Raw genomic sequence first — 17,841 nt, 5'->3', positions numbered from 1 at the left:
GGTTACTCTTGAATTTGTCACCCATCTGTTGCTCAGCTTTAGACCCCTTCATTAGTTATGTGTGTGTATTGATGTGATAGTAACAGATTAGTACCTCTGTGCCAAATTAGAATTTGGGATAAACAGAACAACAGCAACAAAGAATGATGATGAAGCAGTGAACAGATGACACATTTTAGGCTCGTGTTTTGTGTTTTTCTTTATTAACTGGTTAGAAAGGCTTGTTTCTAAGTATAATTTAGTTTCTGCTATGGCAGTTTGACTGAGGAAAAACCAGTCACCTCGCTTTGAGTGCTTTTAATATTGGAATAAACGTCACCTTTTTAGTTCCACAGAGGCTCTTCATTTTAGATCATTAAAGGACCAGAGTGTGGGAGTTTAGGGGAACCTACTGACAATGTATAGAATTATGTTTTCCTTAGAGTGTAACCATCTTAAAATACGAAATGTGTTTTTGTTTCCTTAAAATAAATAATTTACATATCTACAGAGGGAACAGGTCCTCCTCCATGGAGTTTTTCATGTTCCACTGCAATTTAGTTACAGTAGCCTAGAGAAGACAAACCAAACGCTTCTCTATAGAGGACTTTGTGCAGCCTCTAAGTTTTCCTACATGCTTGGACAGTGAGAGGTATTCAGTTGTTGCAATTCTACACAAAGCTTAAACACTACACCTTTATAGTCATCACATTAAGGTGTTGAGCTTCATCGTTTTTAAAAGGCTTTAAACATGATGCCAATCTTAGAAGTAGCTTCAAGAGCTTACAATACTTCAGGTCAGATATATCCTGTCTTTACCTGCTGTTTGGAAATGCCATGTCAGACCTACAAACTTGACATGTTGATTTAGAGCTTTGAACAAGCAAGTTTTAGTAACTTCGAGGAAACTAAACTAAAAGTACGACTGAAATGAGCATTTATTCAGCCAGTTGTCTGAACTCAAACCTTTGCTGACCTCACTCACAGTAGCTGTCCAGAAACAAGCTCTGGTTAGCTCTTCTCTGATCTTGACTCTTCTCTCTTGTCATGTCCACAGAGGCGATCGGCCTACAGTGAAAGCTGTAGAAGTGGCTCAGAGGATGATGATGATGATGAGTAAAACAGCTAGATGCTAGAAGTGACGACTGTAGTGTAGCGTTGGTGTTTAGTCTGTCATCTGCTGGAGTTTTTGTGTTGTACTCGGTTCAGGCTTCACCTCTGAAAGATTTAATCAAACCAAAGGAAGGAGTAATTACAGAAATGTGTATTTTATATTTGTAGTTGTTAAATAACATCAAGTGTGTTTAATTTTTGAGTCTTTATTTTTTCTTTTCATCTTATTCTTCCTTGTTATTTTCTCATATCCTCAAAAGAAATCTGTCTGCTCATTCAGATCTTTTTTTCTTTAAATCTCCATAATCATCAATCATTTCATTTTTCCAATATTTGTTGCATCATTCTTTCATTTACTGTCATTTTGTTGTCAATAAAACTGTTTCATTTTCAACTTGTACTGCCATTGTGTTTGTTTCATCCCACAGCATTTTTCACTTTCATTACAGTAAACTTTTGTGCACATATTCTTTTTACATGACTTCCATGCGTTTATATACATATTTTGCCCAAAGGTTTTGCTGTCATTCATATTTCAGTTTAATTCAGGCATCGACTCTTGAGTTATGCTGTTTCTTTAACTATTTTCATACTGTTTTGAAACTTTGTTCTTTCAGAAAATTGAGAACGGACGTTTTGCCAAGTACAGATACTTTGCTCATGCTAAGGTCAATGATTCTGACTTCCTCATGATCACCAAGAGGTGAGTGTTTTTGACTTCCCATTGTGTAAAGCGCACCCTTTTTTTTTTTACTCTTTCTTATATTCACAGAAGAGTTTTGTTTGTAATGCCAATAAAATTTTGTACTGTCATGATCACACAACAAGTTGATGGTAAAATGGCACGACTTACTATTGTAAAGAGATGAGCAGATGAGCTACAATACAGGACTGTTAATGTGAAAAATGTGCAGTTCATGGCATTGAACTTTGTTGTTGTACTGCTGTACTCTCCAAAATGACTGTTTTATTTTTGGATGTGTCCCAACCTGCTTTGTGTTCACCGGTTATGCAGAGCTGCTCGGTTACAAACTGTTTTAATGTTGGTCACTGCAGCATTGTGTGATTTGAATATTTTGACAGCAGCTGTAAACCGTGTGACAATGCCACACATTTACATTCATGACAGGTTTTTTTTCCTTTTGTCAACCTCTCTAATATCAGTCTAACCGCTGATATACCTCCATCCAGCAACTCACTTTATTTCATCTACTTTTCAGAGGAATATTTTTTGTGACCAAGGGCACCTTTGGCCAGCTGACCTGCGAGTGGCAGTATCTGTTCGAAGAGTTCACCAAGGATCCAATGATTGTAGAGGAGCGCCGCCTTCGCATTGAGGCCAAGGTACGAAAGCTAACCTGTACTTTTATTATTGAAATTATAAGGATTGTATTGCAGGTTTAACTGTTATCATTATTGCACTAAACGTCTTGCATACTACAGGAGAGAGTAAAGTCAGTCTTCCACGCCAAAGAGTTTGGGAAGATCATAAACTTCAGAACTCCGGACATAGCCAAGGTGAGTTCATGATGCTCCTGCAAACACATATCTTCTGAGCTTTGAAAATTTTAGGTTATTTTCAAATATGTGTCTTGTTTATAAATTGTGAAATGACCCCTCTTCTGCTGCGCCACGTCGTTCAGTATCGCTCGACGCAATCTATAACATCCATGAGTATATCTTCTACCAGTGACTGCTCAATACCTTTTCGATGCACCGCCTTTGGACAGTCAGTTTTTCTGTAAAAGCTGCAACTCAGTGGAACGCCCTGCCTGATGACATTAAGAACCTTATTTCTATCAGCAGTTTTAAAAGCAAACTGAAAAACCTGCTTTCAGACACTCAGAACTGCAACCATTAATGTCTTTGTGTGTGTGTGTGTGTGTGTGTGTGTGTGTGTGTGTGTGTGTGTGTGTGTGTGTGTGTGTGTGTGTGTGTGTGTGTGTGTGTGTGTGTGTGTGTGTGTGTGTGTGTGTGTGTGTGTGTGTGTGTGTGTGTGTGTGTGTGTGTGTGTGTGTGTGTGTGTGTGTGTGCGCTTTTAAGTGTGTATGTGTATAATGTTTCACTGTGTCATGTACTTTTTTGTGACATTTTAATGTTGTGATGTTTTCATTGTAACCTGCCCAAGGACTGCAGATGGAAATTAGCTTTAAGCTAACTCTGGTGCAATACATCAAATGGAAACATTTATGTTTAATGTTGTACATGGTTCCTTTTAAATAAACTGATAATAGTAATAATAACATATAATAGAGATTGGCTAGTATGGGTTTCTAAGGTTACTGATGCCAATTGGTGATTGAGAAAGGCTGATAACTGACATTCGTAGCTGATATACATTAAATGTGATGTTTTAACAGCATGTGATGGAGCAGAACCTGTTAATTAATAGGTTTCTTCACTAATAAAGGTAACACATAACTGAATATGTAAAATAGAAATAGGAGCAATTACATTTGGACGACCTCCTCTGTTTATGTGGGATCAACTGAGATTGATCAGTTTCTCTCCTGCACTTATGTCTGCTGCTCTTCTCTATTTTCTTAATCTTTTGCTCTTCCATCACTTTTGTTGCCCACTAATTCCAGATCTTAAAGCATTGTTGTTATTATTACTCCGCCAAGGAACGGTGGAGTTATGTGACAATCGGCGTACATGAATCTGTGTGAAATATTACTCAAAAACGAACAAACGGATTTGGATGAAACTTTCAGGGGAAGTCAGACATGGCACAAGGACCAAGGGATTAGATTTTGGGGCTGATGCGGTTTATAATCTGGATCCACGGCTTTGTTCAGGATTTCCCATTGTCAGATATAGCTGCCAGCACGGCATCTGTTTGGCAGCATCTTCATCATGTCAAGAAACCTCCTCTTAGAGAAACACTTCCTGTGCTGCTGGAATGGTTACAAAGTAAAAGCCTGTAGCATTCAAATTACGCCTTCAACATTAAAGCCTGGAGTTAAGGGTTATTTTGAGACTAGCAAAACAAAGGCTTGCCGCAATAGACCTTTAAAAAAAGAGTAATGTACACACGATCCAGAAAAAATACATAACATGCATCCGTCGGAAATGATACGTCAACTGAGCAGCCTTGGCGGAGTGCTGTGCTTTCTGAGTGCTTTTCTTGTTAATTATTGTTTTCCGGACTGTTTCTCCAGACTTTTAATCTGTGGCAGCCTTCTAACTTAGCTGCTAGCCATTAGCCACTGTAAAAGAGGCTAATTTCCTGGATTGTGGCAGCAGCTTGTTTTTCTTGTTCAGTTTGTGCAGTTTTTGCTTGAAAGACATTTCTGAGACCACAGAGTGACACAGAGAAAGGAGGCTGTGTCAGATCTGAAGTAGCACCTGTAATTTATCAATAATCAGTCAATAAAAATACGGATAATCTAAAAAAAAAAAAAGCAAAATACCGGCCACAGTAATTGACCAGGCCGATAATTAGTCCATCCCTTATACATAAATTTTTTTATTGTTTTTATTTGTTTAAGAAATGCTTCAGTGTTATCTAGGTACATATAATCAAATTGAGCCTACTTATTTTTGTTCTGAATAAATTGTTTTTTCAACATCTGTCTCAGTAGAAACAAGCTCTGGTTCACACTCACCGTAAAAATAATCAGTCTTAACTTTGACTCCGCTTTATTTTCAGTGGGTTCTTGCCAAACTGGAGGACGCCAGAGAGAGTTTACCGAAGTACTGACTCCTGGAGAAGAGCGAGAATTGTTAAACACACACACGTACACGAGCTCTGTGCGAGTGTGTGTCAGTGCCTTTGTTCTTTACTGCATGCCAGTTGTGTTTCCCTCCGTGTGCGAGTAGCGCACAAGCGATGCTGTATGTTGACTGTTAGTGTGTGTCGGGGGTGAAAGACTGTGTGTGTGTGTGTGTGTGTGCATGTAAACAGCAGTGCTAGAAACAGATTGCTGACTTAGATACATTTACCACAGATGCTCAGAATGCATTGAACCAAACTTTCTCTCACTCTCGTTGCTCTGATTGCACTCATCCTTTTGCACACATATAGTCAATTTTTAATGATTTTATGGAAATAAAAATATACTCATTTTGTAAAACCTGCTTGACTCTGAAATACTGGTAAAGATCTTTTTCCGGGGGCTTTGGGTTGCTTTGCTTATTACACTAGAACACACATTAAGCCACTAACTTTAATCAGTTTCTACTTCAGGTTGTATTTTGGTGTAGAAATGTCACTGCAACAGCTACTGATAGAAAACCACTTGAATAACACTGAGGCCAAATTAACCATAGTTGTAGCACATTTGATGTTGAACAGTGTTTCTTTTACACACTTCTACAGCACGAGTTAAGCTTTATAACACATATAATTCGAGCTGTGCGTCCTTAAAGCCCTTGTTTACGTTCTTTTCCTCATTTTTATACATTTCTGCAAGATAAAGACTGTTCAGTGTGATTTAGAGATGCATGCTATTTTTATACTGTACCGACATTTATCAGTCTGCTGTATATTGACCTAATATAGTATCGTATCTGTATATATCCATCCTCGTGTCGTCTGTATAACGGCGTTGCAAATTGTAATTTTGTGATTTTTATGTTTTTATACCACACATATGCAATGCCAACCATATTGATGACTTATGCAGATGAAAATATATTTAAAAGAAAGAAATACTACTATGATGAGCTGCTGTTTACTCTGATGTATATTTTAAAGGTTTGCTTTCGGTTTGGGGTGTGTCGAAGTTTAATAGAACTAAATATTTCTGTTGCCATTAAGTTTTTTTGTTTGTTTTTAGCCAATGTTCACTGCAGTGGCTTATTATTTTTTTCATCAAAAAATAAAATAGGTGTCTCAAATTTCAATGCCGTTTTCATTTATTTATTTACCACACAAGCACACAAGTTGTACTCTTCAATAAATAACAGTTTGTCAAAAATGACCATAAATATAATGTATTTGTGGAGAAACAGTTTTGTAGAGGTTTGTTAAAGCACATCTCAGATTATTCACATCTGAAACAAGATAAATCAGGCAGGGCTGAAGAAACAAGGCACATCCACACGTTATGAATGAGAAAATAGGGAGATATATAAAGCAGGTATTACATAGGTATATGTTCAGACACTCGGATGATATTTCTGCATATTTTGAAGCTAAGTCGTTCACACAATTCTCATTTCTAATGTTTCATTAAAAGCAAATCTCTATACAGTAAACTCTAGACTGGAAACTACAGCATCTATACAAAGTTGCATTTGAGTCACAGCAGCCGACACAATCACTAGTTTGTTTTATCATGTTCATATTCTCTTTGGCTAGATCTGTACATGAGAATCTTATAAGTTTGAAATGAAAATATTGGACAGTTTTTTGGCGTATGTTGAGTATTAAGTGAAGATGGTTGACTATCTCCTCGAGTCACTCCTCGTATCCCGCTGTCGTTACACCAGATTGAACTCTTTGAGGTTGTGCCTGAGGATGGTGTCCTTCACGGCCACGAAGACGAAGCGGATGTTTTCCGTGTCGGTGGCGCAGGTGAAGTGAGGGTACAGCGTCTTCTCCTTGTCCGGGTTTTGTTCTTGGTACATTTTCAGGATGAATTCTTGAGCTGCTGTAGGATCCTGCTGAGGTCCTGAAATTCAGGGGAAATAATATTTCAATGGGTTTTCAGTAAATTCAGGATAAAAATGATTTCTGTTTGCTAAAATCAGGGCAAAGCGTGTTCTGTTATTTGAAGATTTACAAACAAAGGGAACCAGTTTCACAAATCCTCATTTAGAGACGGTAATCTGGTACTTCAAACCCAAAACTCTGACTTGGGAAAATAAATGTTCTTTTTTCTGTCTCTTAAAAAGGAAATGCAGAAGCAGTTTCCCCAGTGTGTTCAATATACAGAACATATCTACTTTGCACCCTACAAGTTGTGTCCTTTTCCACAGTGTAAGTAACTTTAATGACCAGATTGAACCAGTTATTATTGAAGATGTAGTCATGGTTATACAGTTTTTTAAAACTAGCCAACCTGTGAATTCAGGGAAGTAGGTGGCTATGTGAGAGTACAAGATCTTCTCCTTGAGGATGTCAGTCTTGTTGAGGAAAAGAATGACAGAGGAGCGCTGGAACCAGGGGTAGGTGATGATGGTTTTGAACAGGGCCTTGCTCTCCTCCATACGGTTCTGGGATGAGCAGAAAGAAGCATCAACAAAGACTCATTTCAAGGAATCCAGCTCACATCTCCAGCTCAGAGAGACTTTAAACTGCAGCAACATTTCTTCCTGAGCCGGATTCTCACCTCGTTGTCGCACTCAACCAGCACCTGGTCGTACTCGCTGAGCGCCACCAGGAAGATGATGGAGGTGACGTTCTCAAAGCAGTGGATCCACTTCCTCCGCTCTGACCTCTGACCCCCCACATCCACCATCCTGCCTCGAGAGCAGCCGACGACAGAAAAGACACAATGAGTCACCTCGACTCCTGTGGCCAGTTCCAGTGTAGCATACTGAAGCCATCACTGAACCTATTGTGTTGGTACGTCTCTCACCTGAAAATGACATTCTCCATGTCAAAGGGGTATTCAATGATGCCTGTGGTCGGCACTCGGACTCTGAGGATGTCCTGAAGGTCGGGTAAGTAAGAGGGCTGAGCAATCCGATCCAGGTCAGTGAGGTAGCTGAAGATACGTGAAGAAAAAAAAATCAGGAGATGAGGAATAAAGCAACAAGAAGTAAAGTCAGTGTTTGTTGCTTTGCAAACGGACAGAAAAAAAACTATTTCTGTCAAATTAATAGAAAATAAGAAATCTGAATCTGATTTAACCCTTTGAATTCCAAACATTTTCTGGATGTTTTTAGCTCCTGTGGCATTTTAAATCACCGTGGGCTCAGTTTTCACTGCAATATAAAGCAGCACAACCATGGATGGAAGCTGAGAGAACTCAAACATGCCTTCAGTCACGCAGCGTTAATGCCATAAATCCAATGATTTTACAAAACATTTCCCACATGTCCACAGCTGTTACCTTTAGATATATTTTACTAATCATATCTTGAATGTAAGCACAGCCTGCAGTTCAATCAAATAGTCCCTGGATTTTTGTGGTTCAATCTTTCTGTTGTTTTCACTTATGGGTACCCAAAAAAATATTGTTTCTTTGTCTAAAAAAAATTCCCAAATTTCTGAAAATTTGCAAAAACTTCAGGAAGAAAATTCCAAAAATTCCTTAAAAGTTTCCCTTAAAAGTTTTATTTAAAAAAAAAAATCCCCCAAATTTGACAAAAAGTCTTGTAAATATTTTCAAGAAATGAGTAAAAATCTTCCAAAAAATCCTAAAAAAATAACTAAAGTGATTCCATATATATAAACATTCACAAAAAATCAACCAAAATCCAACGAATTTCACTGGATTTTGGTTGATTTTTTTGTGAATGTTCTTAAAGAAAAAATTTAACATTTCCTTTTTTTCCACCAAAAATGATGTTCAAAGATATCCCAGAAATGTTAAATATGTGGACAGCAGAAGTCTCCCACATTTTCAAACTTTAAAACGGGTCACTTTTGACCTGCAGGACGACACAAGAGTTAACTGTTGGTAGCACCTCAGTCACGAACAGCATTTTGGTTGTGCCAAAAGCAAACTACCGAATCTAGTTAGAGCAACTTATTTATTTTTAATTCATTGCAATGAGACATGTAGAATAAAGTTATTCTGATGGAATGTGATGATGGGATTTGGTTAACTGATTGAGCTGCGTGTCACAAATGAGTACTTCAGGGACCACTGGGAAGTTGAAAACCCACCAGTTATTTAGCTTTTTACTTCCTCACTGATAAATGATGCAACTTTGGCATATTTTTTCATAAAATGCTCTCTGGGTTTTGGAAGATTAAACCAAACACATGCTGTTATGCAGTTGTGAGTTCAGTAAAAACTGAAACTTTTTTGCGACGGTGAAGTCAATGAGTGAGACTTTCAAGTGCAGTGAAAACCAAAGAGTTAAAATTTTGCTGCAGTAGACCAGAATAAATGAAGTGTAATTGAATTTACACAGAATTTGCATTTCCCAAAATAGTGAAAACGGCAAGCTCGAAAACGCCTACGTGAACAGAAGTGCTATAAAAAGCTCTCCAGCTTATTCTGTAGGTTTGGTTCCACTCTCAGTCGCTACTCATAAAAATCACACAGCATGTGAGCAAGCCAATGTGGAACATGTGGAGTGAATATACAACAGTAGCAAGAAGCAACACCCTCTTAACAAAGTAATATTTGTGCCACTTGGCAGAGCTGGAGATGATAGAATATCTGTGTACTGAACAGAGGTACATCTAGTTCTCACTATTTGGTGGAGTCGGACAGCTGGTACTCCCTGCGTCGGTCGTAGCATTCCTGTATTCCTGCATCGCTCCACAGACTGCCGATCCCCGCCACCAGGCTTTGGTCTAATTCCTCCACTTTATCCACCTCCACCTCCAGGACTGCACTAGCATGGCTCTGCAGACACACAGGGACACAGTTAGCTTACAGTCCGTCTCTTAACTCCCCAGTGTTGTGGAAAGAGATCAAGAAGAGACAAAAACAGGAATCAAGTTCACATTTTTTCCGGTTGCATGTTTTAGACCTTCAACTTCAACTCCCCTGTTTTACATCCGTGTCGGTCCAAATCATACCGCAATGAGGGAACAATTACTGCCATGAAAATTATTTGTGCTTCCTTAATCTTTTTGCCACATTTATTGGTGTCTGTACACATTTTTGTTTACGGTGGATTCCTGGCAGATTTATATTTTATGCTGTGTTATATTTTTTTTAAATGGACATGAGTTTTTCTGTACCTGGTTCTGGGGATTAGAGTAAGCTATACCGAGGGCCTCCATGGCTCGGATCATGGTCTGGATCGACGTGTAGATGTTCTGGAAGACCAGTTTGGCGTAGCTCCGCTTGTCCTCATCTGTGTATCCTCCTCCGTGGATGATCCTCATCTGTTTGATGAAGGTGCTCTTTCCACTTTCTCCAGTGCCTGTTAGATACAGTGAGGGTTAAATCCAGAAATATCTTTTAATATAAGCCATATGTTTATTATAGTTAGCTTTCAACAAGCTACAAATATTGAGTGAGGGAAGCTTGTTCTGGAGGTGTGGATCACTGTGTCATATGTGTTTATATCCATATGTAGATCCATCATGCCTGATATATTGTCTCTATGAAATCTTTATTATTACATCTTTATTTTTTAGCCCTGTTGTACTTTTGTCATTTCTTGTCCTGCTTCTTTCTGCCTTATCTGTATTCAGGTGCTGTAACGTGAATTTCCCCAGTGTGGGATCAATACATTTTAGTTTATTTTATTTGAATAATTTTAACTGATTGTTTTTTAGTGCAACAAAGGAGAACTTGAACATAGACCAAAACAAGAAGTTTAGATTAAGATCTATTTTAAATACTTCTATCTGATACATTACAAGAGTCTGCAGACAGTCAACAAAAATGCACCCACTGGTAAGGAAAGACAATAAAACAGAAACATAGAAGACAGATCTGACATTTGCAGCCTAACTAAAGTGCATACGACGAAAGGGTTTCCAAAATGTTGCAGTATTATTCTTATCCTTACTTTTGGTTAATTTAGTTATGTTGAAGCTCACTTTATATCACAAGTCAGCTGTTTCTAGATTCTCCCAAATATTCTCTTCGTCCACATGTCTGTAACTGCCCAGAAAACCCCCAACTTGTTTTACAGTATAGATTTCTTCCTCCAGACACATAGCACTGCTTTGTGTCTGACTATGAAAATCTTTTACAGCTTTTAGAATCCCTTTTAACAATCTACTGTGTCTTGGAAAAGATACATTGATCAAACATTCCTCATTTGGACCTGCAGGCCTTTTCACAATCTTGCAAACGCTGTTTGGATTCAGTTGAGTTCCGTTTTAACAGGCACAAAGTAAGCTGTTTGGATGCATTTGCAGTCTACAATTGGAGACACATCTCCACCAGACTCTTCACCAAACCCACAGACAGAATTCTCTTTGTACGCTACTCCAGCTGCCACTCCATTCCCCTTACAAAAGCTCAGCTCTACAGTCAGTTTTCAGGGTAACAAGCATCTACACAAGGGAGGAAGACATCCAAGTAGAAGCTCACCAACTAGTTGATCAGTTTCTAACTAGAAGGTTCTCATGAGTGGTGAGAATTATCATCATCGCCAGAAATCAGTCTGAACACAGAGTCGTAAAACTCAGTTCAAGAGTCACCGCTGTGGCATTTATGCATAAAATGCAACTATAACCCAGTACTAATAGAAAAGTGGCTTCGCTTCAGTGCAGGTTGAGATGAAGCTCATTCTTATACTGTTGGGAATTACAGTAGGTCAGATGTTTTGATCTATATTTATCGTATAATCTTGAACTGCCATCTAAACAGTGAAATAAATGCACAAGGCAAGAACTGTAAAAATGCAGAGACATGGAGCACATGTATCACCTCAGGTAAAATACCTCAAAACTGTCCTTTAGCACAGTTTGTGAGTTACCGTCCACCTCTGATCTGCACATGTAAGCTGACAGCAGCTTTATTAAAATACGCATCTGTCTGTTTCTGCACAGCTTGTTACTGACAGTCATCACATGAGTAAAACAAACACACAAGTGCTGTGACAACTCTTGGCTGCCAGCTCGTCCAAGCAGGGAGACACAGGCAAACTGAGCAATTTAAATGTATATTTGACTGCCAAAAGGACACCCATCGATGTCAGGGTGCAGGAAATGAATGACAGACATCCTCTAAGCTGCATTTTGCCTACGTCTCCGACTTGGCTGGCAGAAAATGTTTCCATGCAGCGATTAGAGCACAGGAATCAACAGTGATAGTTTACTGGAGTAGAAAAAGAAATGGCATGCACCAGTAAAACAGAAAGCAGCAGCGTTTAAATGACTGTGAGGACATAAGAGAGTCTTCACCACACTTTATCTGGCACCACCCTTCATAACTTTGGTTTGGATTTAAGTCGATGCTTTTATGAAGCAACTACTTCAAAAAAAAAAAAAAAAGCATAACGCTGCTTTCTTGTGAAAAAAACTGAATGCAAACGTGCCCCTTGCTTTCATTTGTCAGTTCACCAATGCATGGTTCTGTTGTCCAAAAGCATTTTATCAGCCAGCAGGACTGCATTTAATGAGAATGCTGCATTCATTCATTCATTCATTCATTCGTTTTTATCTCCCAGCAACAGATCTGTGTCAGTTTCATAGTGCCTCATAAAGTGTGTTTGGACACACACCAGCTTTCTATGTAGAGTCCAACAAACAGACACAAATGCTCTGATCGAAAATATCTGTCCACCAACTCGGCTTCCATGATGATGAATTCTAAATTAAATCACTCAAATAATCTAACATCTAACTACTAATCTTTGCTCTTAGAGTCACAGGCACAAAATCCTACAGATGTCTACACACACACACACACATACACACACACACACACTGAGTAGCTTCTTCCAATATTCTGGTCTGTTAATAAACGCATTTGCTAAACAAATAGATTCAGCATCATGTGGTCTGAATGTGAAAATAAAAGCAGAACATGACAGACTGTGTGTCTCTCTCTCTCTGTGTGTGTGTGTGTGTGTGTGTGTGGGTGTGGGTATTACAATATTGTGAGGACAAAAATTTCTTCATACAGTCGCATTATGTGGACAGAATGCTACGACATCAATAGTTCATTTCAAGGTGAAGATATATTTTAAGGTTTAAAGTAAAGTTTGAGGTTAGGATTATTTGTAAGTGTCCAGGAAATGACTGTAAGTCAATGCAATATCCTCTGAAGTCATGGAAACAACTGTGTGTGCCTGCGAGTGTCTGAGTCCACACTCACATCTGTATTTGGGCCTCTCAGCTGTCATTAGTCTTTGCAGCCAGTCTTTCCTGGCTGCTTTGCATGCTTTCATGGATACCAGCGTCTTTACATCTTAGCAAACAAGGCTTAGACAAATCGCCCGCATTTGAATGTACCTTGTTTACAAGTCAAGTTTCTTGGAGATGACGTGGATTAGGGCAAGAAAGGCAGGTAAACACTGGTAGAAAAATCATGATCCTGCACCTCTGCGACGTTGTACTTCAGAGGCAGAGTCGGGCTTTAATGAGCTCAGAGGCCTCAGTATTTTATCTCTGTATGCATTTTAGTTGTTCAGTCTCTGGTGTGCTTCCTGTCACATCGTTGGGCTGACTTTCAGTGTCACATTAAAGTATTAAAAATTAAAGTAATACTGGCCATTTACTTTTGATAAATCACAGCTGTATTGAAAGCAGAATGGATTTTTTTGATCAACTTACCAACACTAATTGCATGTGTTTAGCTGTAAATGAATAAAAATAAGGGATAGTCAATTGTAAATCTGCCATCATCTTCTCACTAATCACTTTGGCTCTGATACTGAAGCATAACACACAGGCCTGCTGAACATCAACAAATCTCTTTTTTCTTTTTCTATGAAAATTCTCCAAAACATCCATCCATTATACACAGCTTAGTCCTCATTAGGGCCGCGGGGGTGCTGGAGTCTATCTCAGCTGACTCGGGCGAAGGCAGGGGACACCCTGGACAGGTCACCAGTCTGTCGCAGAGCTACATATATAGACGAACAATCACACTCTCATTCACACCTACAGGCAATTTAGAGTAACCAATTAACCTCAGCATATTTTTGGACTGTGGGAGGAAGCCGAAGTGCCCGGAGAAAACCCACACGTGCTCAGGGAGAACATGCAAACTCCATGCAGAAAGATCCTGGGACCCAGTGAATGACTACCCAAACAAATGTTTTCTAAAATAAATGGATATTTTAAATGCTTCAAAAGTCTGTCACTGAGACTAAAGTAGTATAAGGTGAACATTTTTAGCTCTATTGCATTTGTTGCTGGGTCCTGCTTTATGCAACAGAAAATCACTGCAGTAAAAAAAAGTCTAAACTTGTGCATCAACAACGATTCACTAAGTGAGATTCTGTAGCAAAGTTAAAATGCTAGTGGAAATGTCAAGCGTATGTTTCTGGGGATGAAAATATGTTTTTTGTGCCTTTGCTCAGATCTGCAGGTGTGTGCGTGTCTGAGAGGTGCAGTGTGACGTTGTACAGTTTCTGGACACAAATGTCAAAGGCAGCAGACATGAGACATTCACACACATACAGATTTGACCACAAATACAACCTCACACCTCCCGGTCGGCTGACGTGACTCAGTGCTGGTTGTGTGAATGATTGTGGTGCTAATGCCACCGAGATAAGAACTACTACCACCTGTCGCACTGTTTTGTTTTAACTGAAACTTACTCAACAGGTGGGACTTTGTTGGCAAATATTGGGAACAAAAGAAGAAGTCGCTAAGTTACGACAAACAGATTTTCTCGAGTATGAGCTCTATTCCAGCTATTATACAAAAACAGCCATTAATACGCTGTATACCCGCTCTGTTATTTACACGCATTCTGTCAGAGCGTTTGCTTGTTTTGGTCTACATTTGTGGAATATGCACCTGTTTCTGTTTAGCAAATATGCCATTTTCTATCATGCTCACTTGTTTCACTAACAGATACATTATAAATATTATAACTGAAACTAAACTGGTTGCACAGAAGAAAATAATCCCTTTTTTTTGCAAAAAAGCAGCCTTTAAAAGAGGTCACTCTAGTTTGTTTCTCCTTGTTTTGTCTTTTTATGTTACTAAAACTTGTCATATTTTTCTCTTTACAAGCAACACTGTTCCCTTTGTGTGTGTCGTGCTCATGAGATTTGGTTTATTCATAGTTCATATCGATACAACACTGATTGTAAGTTCCATAAAGATGGTTGAAAATAGCTTTTTTCCTTCTTTCTTTCATGTCTTATGCACTCTTCTTACTCACTTTATTCCTATATTCATGTTTTTTCCCCATATTTTTCTGAACTCAAACTGAACCGGATGACTAATACTGGTAATACAAAACAGTAAGGGCCTAGTGATTTTGTTGTCATACAGCCATTCAACTCAGGATAAATGCAGCTGAAAAGAGCTAGAATGTGGTGTCCTTTCTTCCCCCTCCTGTTTTCTGCTGACCTGACTGTGACCATCATGATGAAATCCAGTGATTCACTCTGACCATATAAATAATCATGACAGATTAACTCGTATCTATCTGCATCTCTACTTATCGCTTCTGTCATCCAGTTGTTTTTATTACTCTGAGTTACCTGCAAAATCAACATGTCTGAAGGGCAAAAGCTACATTACACATAGCTTAGAATTTAGGCTAAATCATAGCTCGACATGCTTGCACTTCAATTAAGTTTGTTTTCTCTATCAAAGTTTTACTTTCTGATCACAGTTTATTTCAGAGATACCCTTGTAATATAAATAGTATTAATCTGCTTTACAGTGAGCTGTGAGAAAGCATTTTTCACGAGCAAATTAAATGAGATTTTTTAAATAAATGCTGGTTTAGTTGCTATAGGCAGCAGAGTAACGCTCTGTTTAAAATGAAAGCGCTTTCTAGTAGAGCAGTGGGTGAAAACTTTGCGCCATGTTCTGTTGCGTCATGGATTTGCATGACTTTTGCATGAAGCAGCTATATGGCTTTCAAACACACCACCGGCCGAGGCGTTCAGGGCGACTCCAGTCCCTAAAGTACTCCCACACTGAGCGTGTCTGGCGTGCAGCAACAACATGTGTCCTCTTTGTCTGGATTCTAAAAGTTAACAGACAGTACAGCAGCATAAAGTCTTGCTTGATGTCAGATCTGCTTACTGGAGAAGTCAGTGAACTTTACAAGGAGCTCAGTCAGTGTGGACGGTATGAGTGAATAATAAATATTTCTGTGAAAAACACACATATTCCACACTATTTAAACATCACCATGAAGCAGGACTGTGACACTTGGGGCCATCTGAAGGCCACACAATAACTGATAGATGATGACAACTTAATATTTTCTCCATATTCACTGTTTTCTTCTAGTTATGCCTCTAAAAAGCTATGCTCACATGACACTGGAGTTTATCCGTAAAGAGGAAAGAGGAAAACACCCAAATTTCTACACTTCTTCCTCCAACACTAGTTTCCATTTTGTGAATTAATTATTATGATTTCATAACAGCCAATATCTCTTTGCATGCGGACGTTTTCAGTATTTATGTGAACTACATGAGTCTGATAAAACAGTTTAACCTCTCCGCTGTGTGTAAAATTAATGGCACAACTATGACACATCAAGACAAATATTCTAATTTGTTTATTCCTTTTATATTATAAAATCTGTTACAGTTGAAGTACAGCTTCGTCACCAGGCTTTAGCCTTGTGTCCCACCTGGTTGGATACCTGTGTGGACAGGTGTGGTCAGGAGCCACTGCAGAAATCAACCGCACTTCTCACCAAAAGCAATATGACAAGTATAAATTGCTTCACAATAGAGGAGTATTTTTAAGAGATTTGAACAACAGTTTTAATGGCATTTTGACCAGAAATGCTCAACAAATATGTAATTTAAGAATACGATTAGGACCACATCTTCATATATTTTATTTACACATGGGGTTTCCTTACCCATAAATCAGGACTTACTTGGAGGTAATAGCCACTAAGACTGTGTGAGGAGGCCACAGATATATAAACTCCGGTGGCTCAGTGATGCTCACCTAACAGCAGCAGCTTCAGCTCCCTGCGGGAATCCTTCTTGTCCTTCCGCAGCTGCTTCTCGATCTCCTCGTTGATCCTCTGATTCTCTCTGTCCTCCGCCGATGTGCAGCATCCAGCCATCCTTCACACCGACCAGCTCGCCCTCCACTCAGCCCTGAAACTGTTGCCGGCTTCGGAAAAGTTGTCGAGTCTCCTTTCTAGCACTTTGCAAATTCAGAGGGAAAAGGCGCGGAGCATCTTTGAAACCGCTGCTTTCTTCTTTTTCTTCTTCTGATCCTCTGTGATGAGGAGCTGCGGTGAGTCTGAGCCTCCAGGACTCTTGTTAACTTTATGGAGGTGGATGTGGAGGGCGTGGCGCCGGCTACAAATAGAAGAGGATAAAATGGGAAGTCCGCGTCCGACCCTTCACACAGCACACAGTTGTCTTTCCTCCGACGTGTGGCGCGATGAATGACAAGCAAAGAGGAATTATGGTGTTACAGCAGTGGACCTTTAGTATTAATCACACAAAACTGTAAAAACAATGTCCATGGAGTTGCTATCGTCGCCAACGTGGTGTCCAGCTGCAAAAAGAGCCCCCCCAGTATAACGTCTGTTTTCTTTTTGAGGTATATCTATATTATATATCAGCACAAAATACTCAAGAATTATGCTGAAGTGAACACATTTAAAGTGTAACAGAGCCATAGCAAATGAGTAAATTTGTTCTTATTAAACTAGATGTTAAAACAAAAACATAACTGCAACATAAACTTTCCATAAGCAACAAAACTAATTTTTGAACAAACTTTGATTATTTCATATTTTGAATTTATGGGCCTAAGACAAATCATTATGAGAGGGATTCTAAACTATAACCTTATTATCACAGACATTTAATGACATAAAAAACATTGACAAATAATTTTAGTTAGCTGGCGAGCAAGCCAGGGCTACAACAAGCTAATGTTGATATTTTGGGTGCCACCGAAAAGTTGTAAGAAAAAATGACAGCTGCTACCGATCTCTGGCTTTTACAAAGTATTTTTCATAGTTTTTTTTTTTGTTCTTTAACTCAATAGGAAAGCTGTACATGACCTTTTCATTTTGGACTGTTAAAATT

At 38.9% G+C, this 17,841-nt stretch overlaps 2 protein-coding genes across 3 annotated transcripts in view; one reads left to right on the top strand and one right to left on the bottom strand.

Moving 5' to 3' along the window:
* vps13a (vacuolar protein sorting 13 homolog A) overlaps positions 1-5,940 on the top strand; it is a 43,208-nt gene extending 37,268 nt beyond the window's left edge. For both annotated transcript variants that reach the window (XM_051951055.1, XM_051951054.1), the window contains 4 exons: positions 1,710-1,795; positions 2,313-2,436; positions 2,536-2,610; positions 4,745-5,940. In XM_051951055.1, the coding sequence (XP_051807015.1) occupies positions 1,710-1,795; positions 2,313-2,436; positions 2,536-2,610; positions 4,745-4,795 (336 nt within the window). In that variant the 3' untranslated portion in view covers positions 4,796-5,940. The remainder of the gene's footprint in view (positions 1-1,709; positions 1,796-2,312; positions 2,437-2,535; positions 2,611-4,744) is intronic.
* Positions 5,941-5,973: 33 nt separating this feature from the next.
* LOC110950863 (guanine nucleotide-binding protein subunit alpha-14-like) lies at positions 5,974-17,159 on the bottom strand. The gene is made up of 7 exons (XM_022193690.2): positions 16,739-17,159; positions 9,908-10,092; positions 9,412-9,566; positions 7,620-7,748; positions 7,371-7,500; positions 7,101-7,254; positions 5,974-6,710 (listed from the first exon to the last, which is right to left on the bottom strand). The coding sequence occupies exons 1-7, from the start codon at positions 16,857-16,859 to the stop codon at positions 6,520-6,522; spliced, it is 1,065 nt and encodes a 354-aa protein (XP_022049382.1). The 5' UTR covers positions 16,860-17,159; the 3' UTR covers positions 5,974-6,519.
* Positions 17,160-17,841: the final 682 nt, after the last annotated feature.

Source organism: Acanthochromis polyacanthus, chromosome 7 (genome assembly GCF_021347895.1).
Source record: "Acanthochromis polyacanthus isolate Apoly-LR-REF ecotype Palm Island chromosome 7, KAUST_Apoly_ChrSc, whole genome shotgun sequence".
Lineage (NCBI taxonomy): Eukaryota > Metazoa > Chordata > Actinopteri > Pomacentridae > Acanthochromis > Acanthochromis polyacanthus.
Note: the sequence above shows the minus strand (reverse complement) of the source record. Positions and strands in the feature narration are given on the sequence as shown.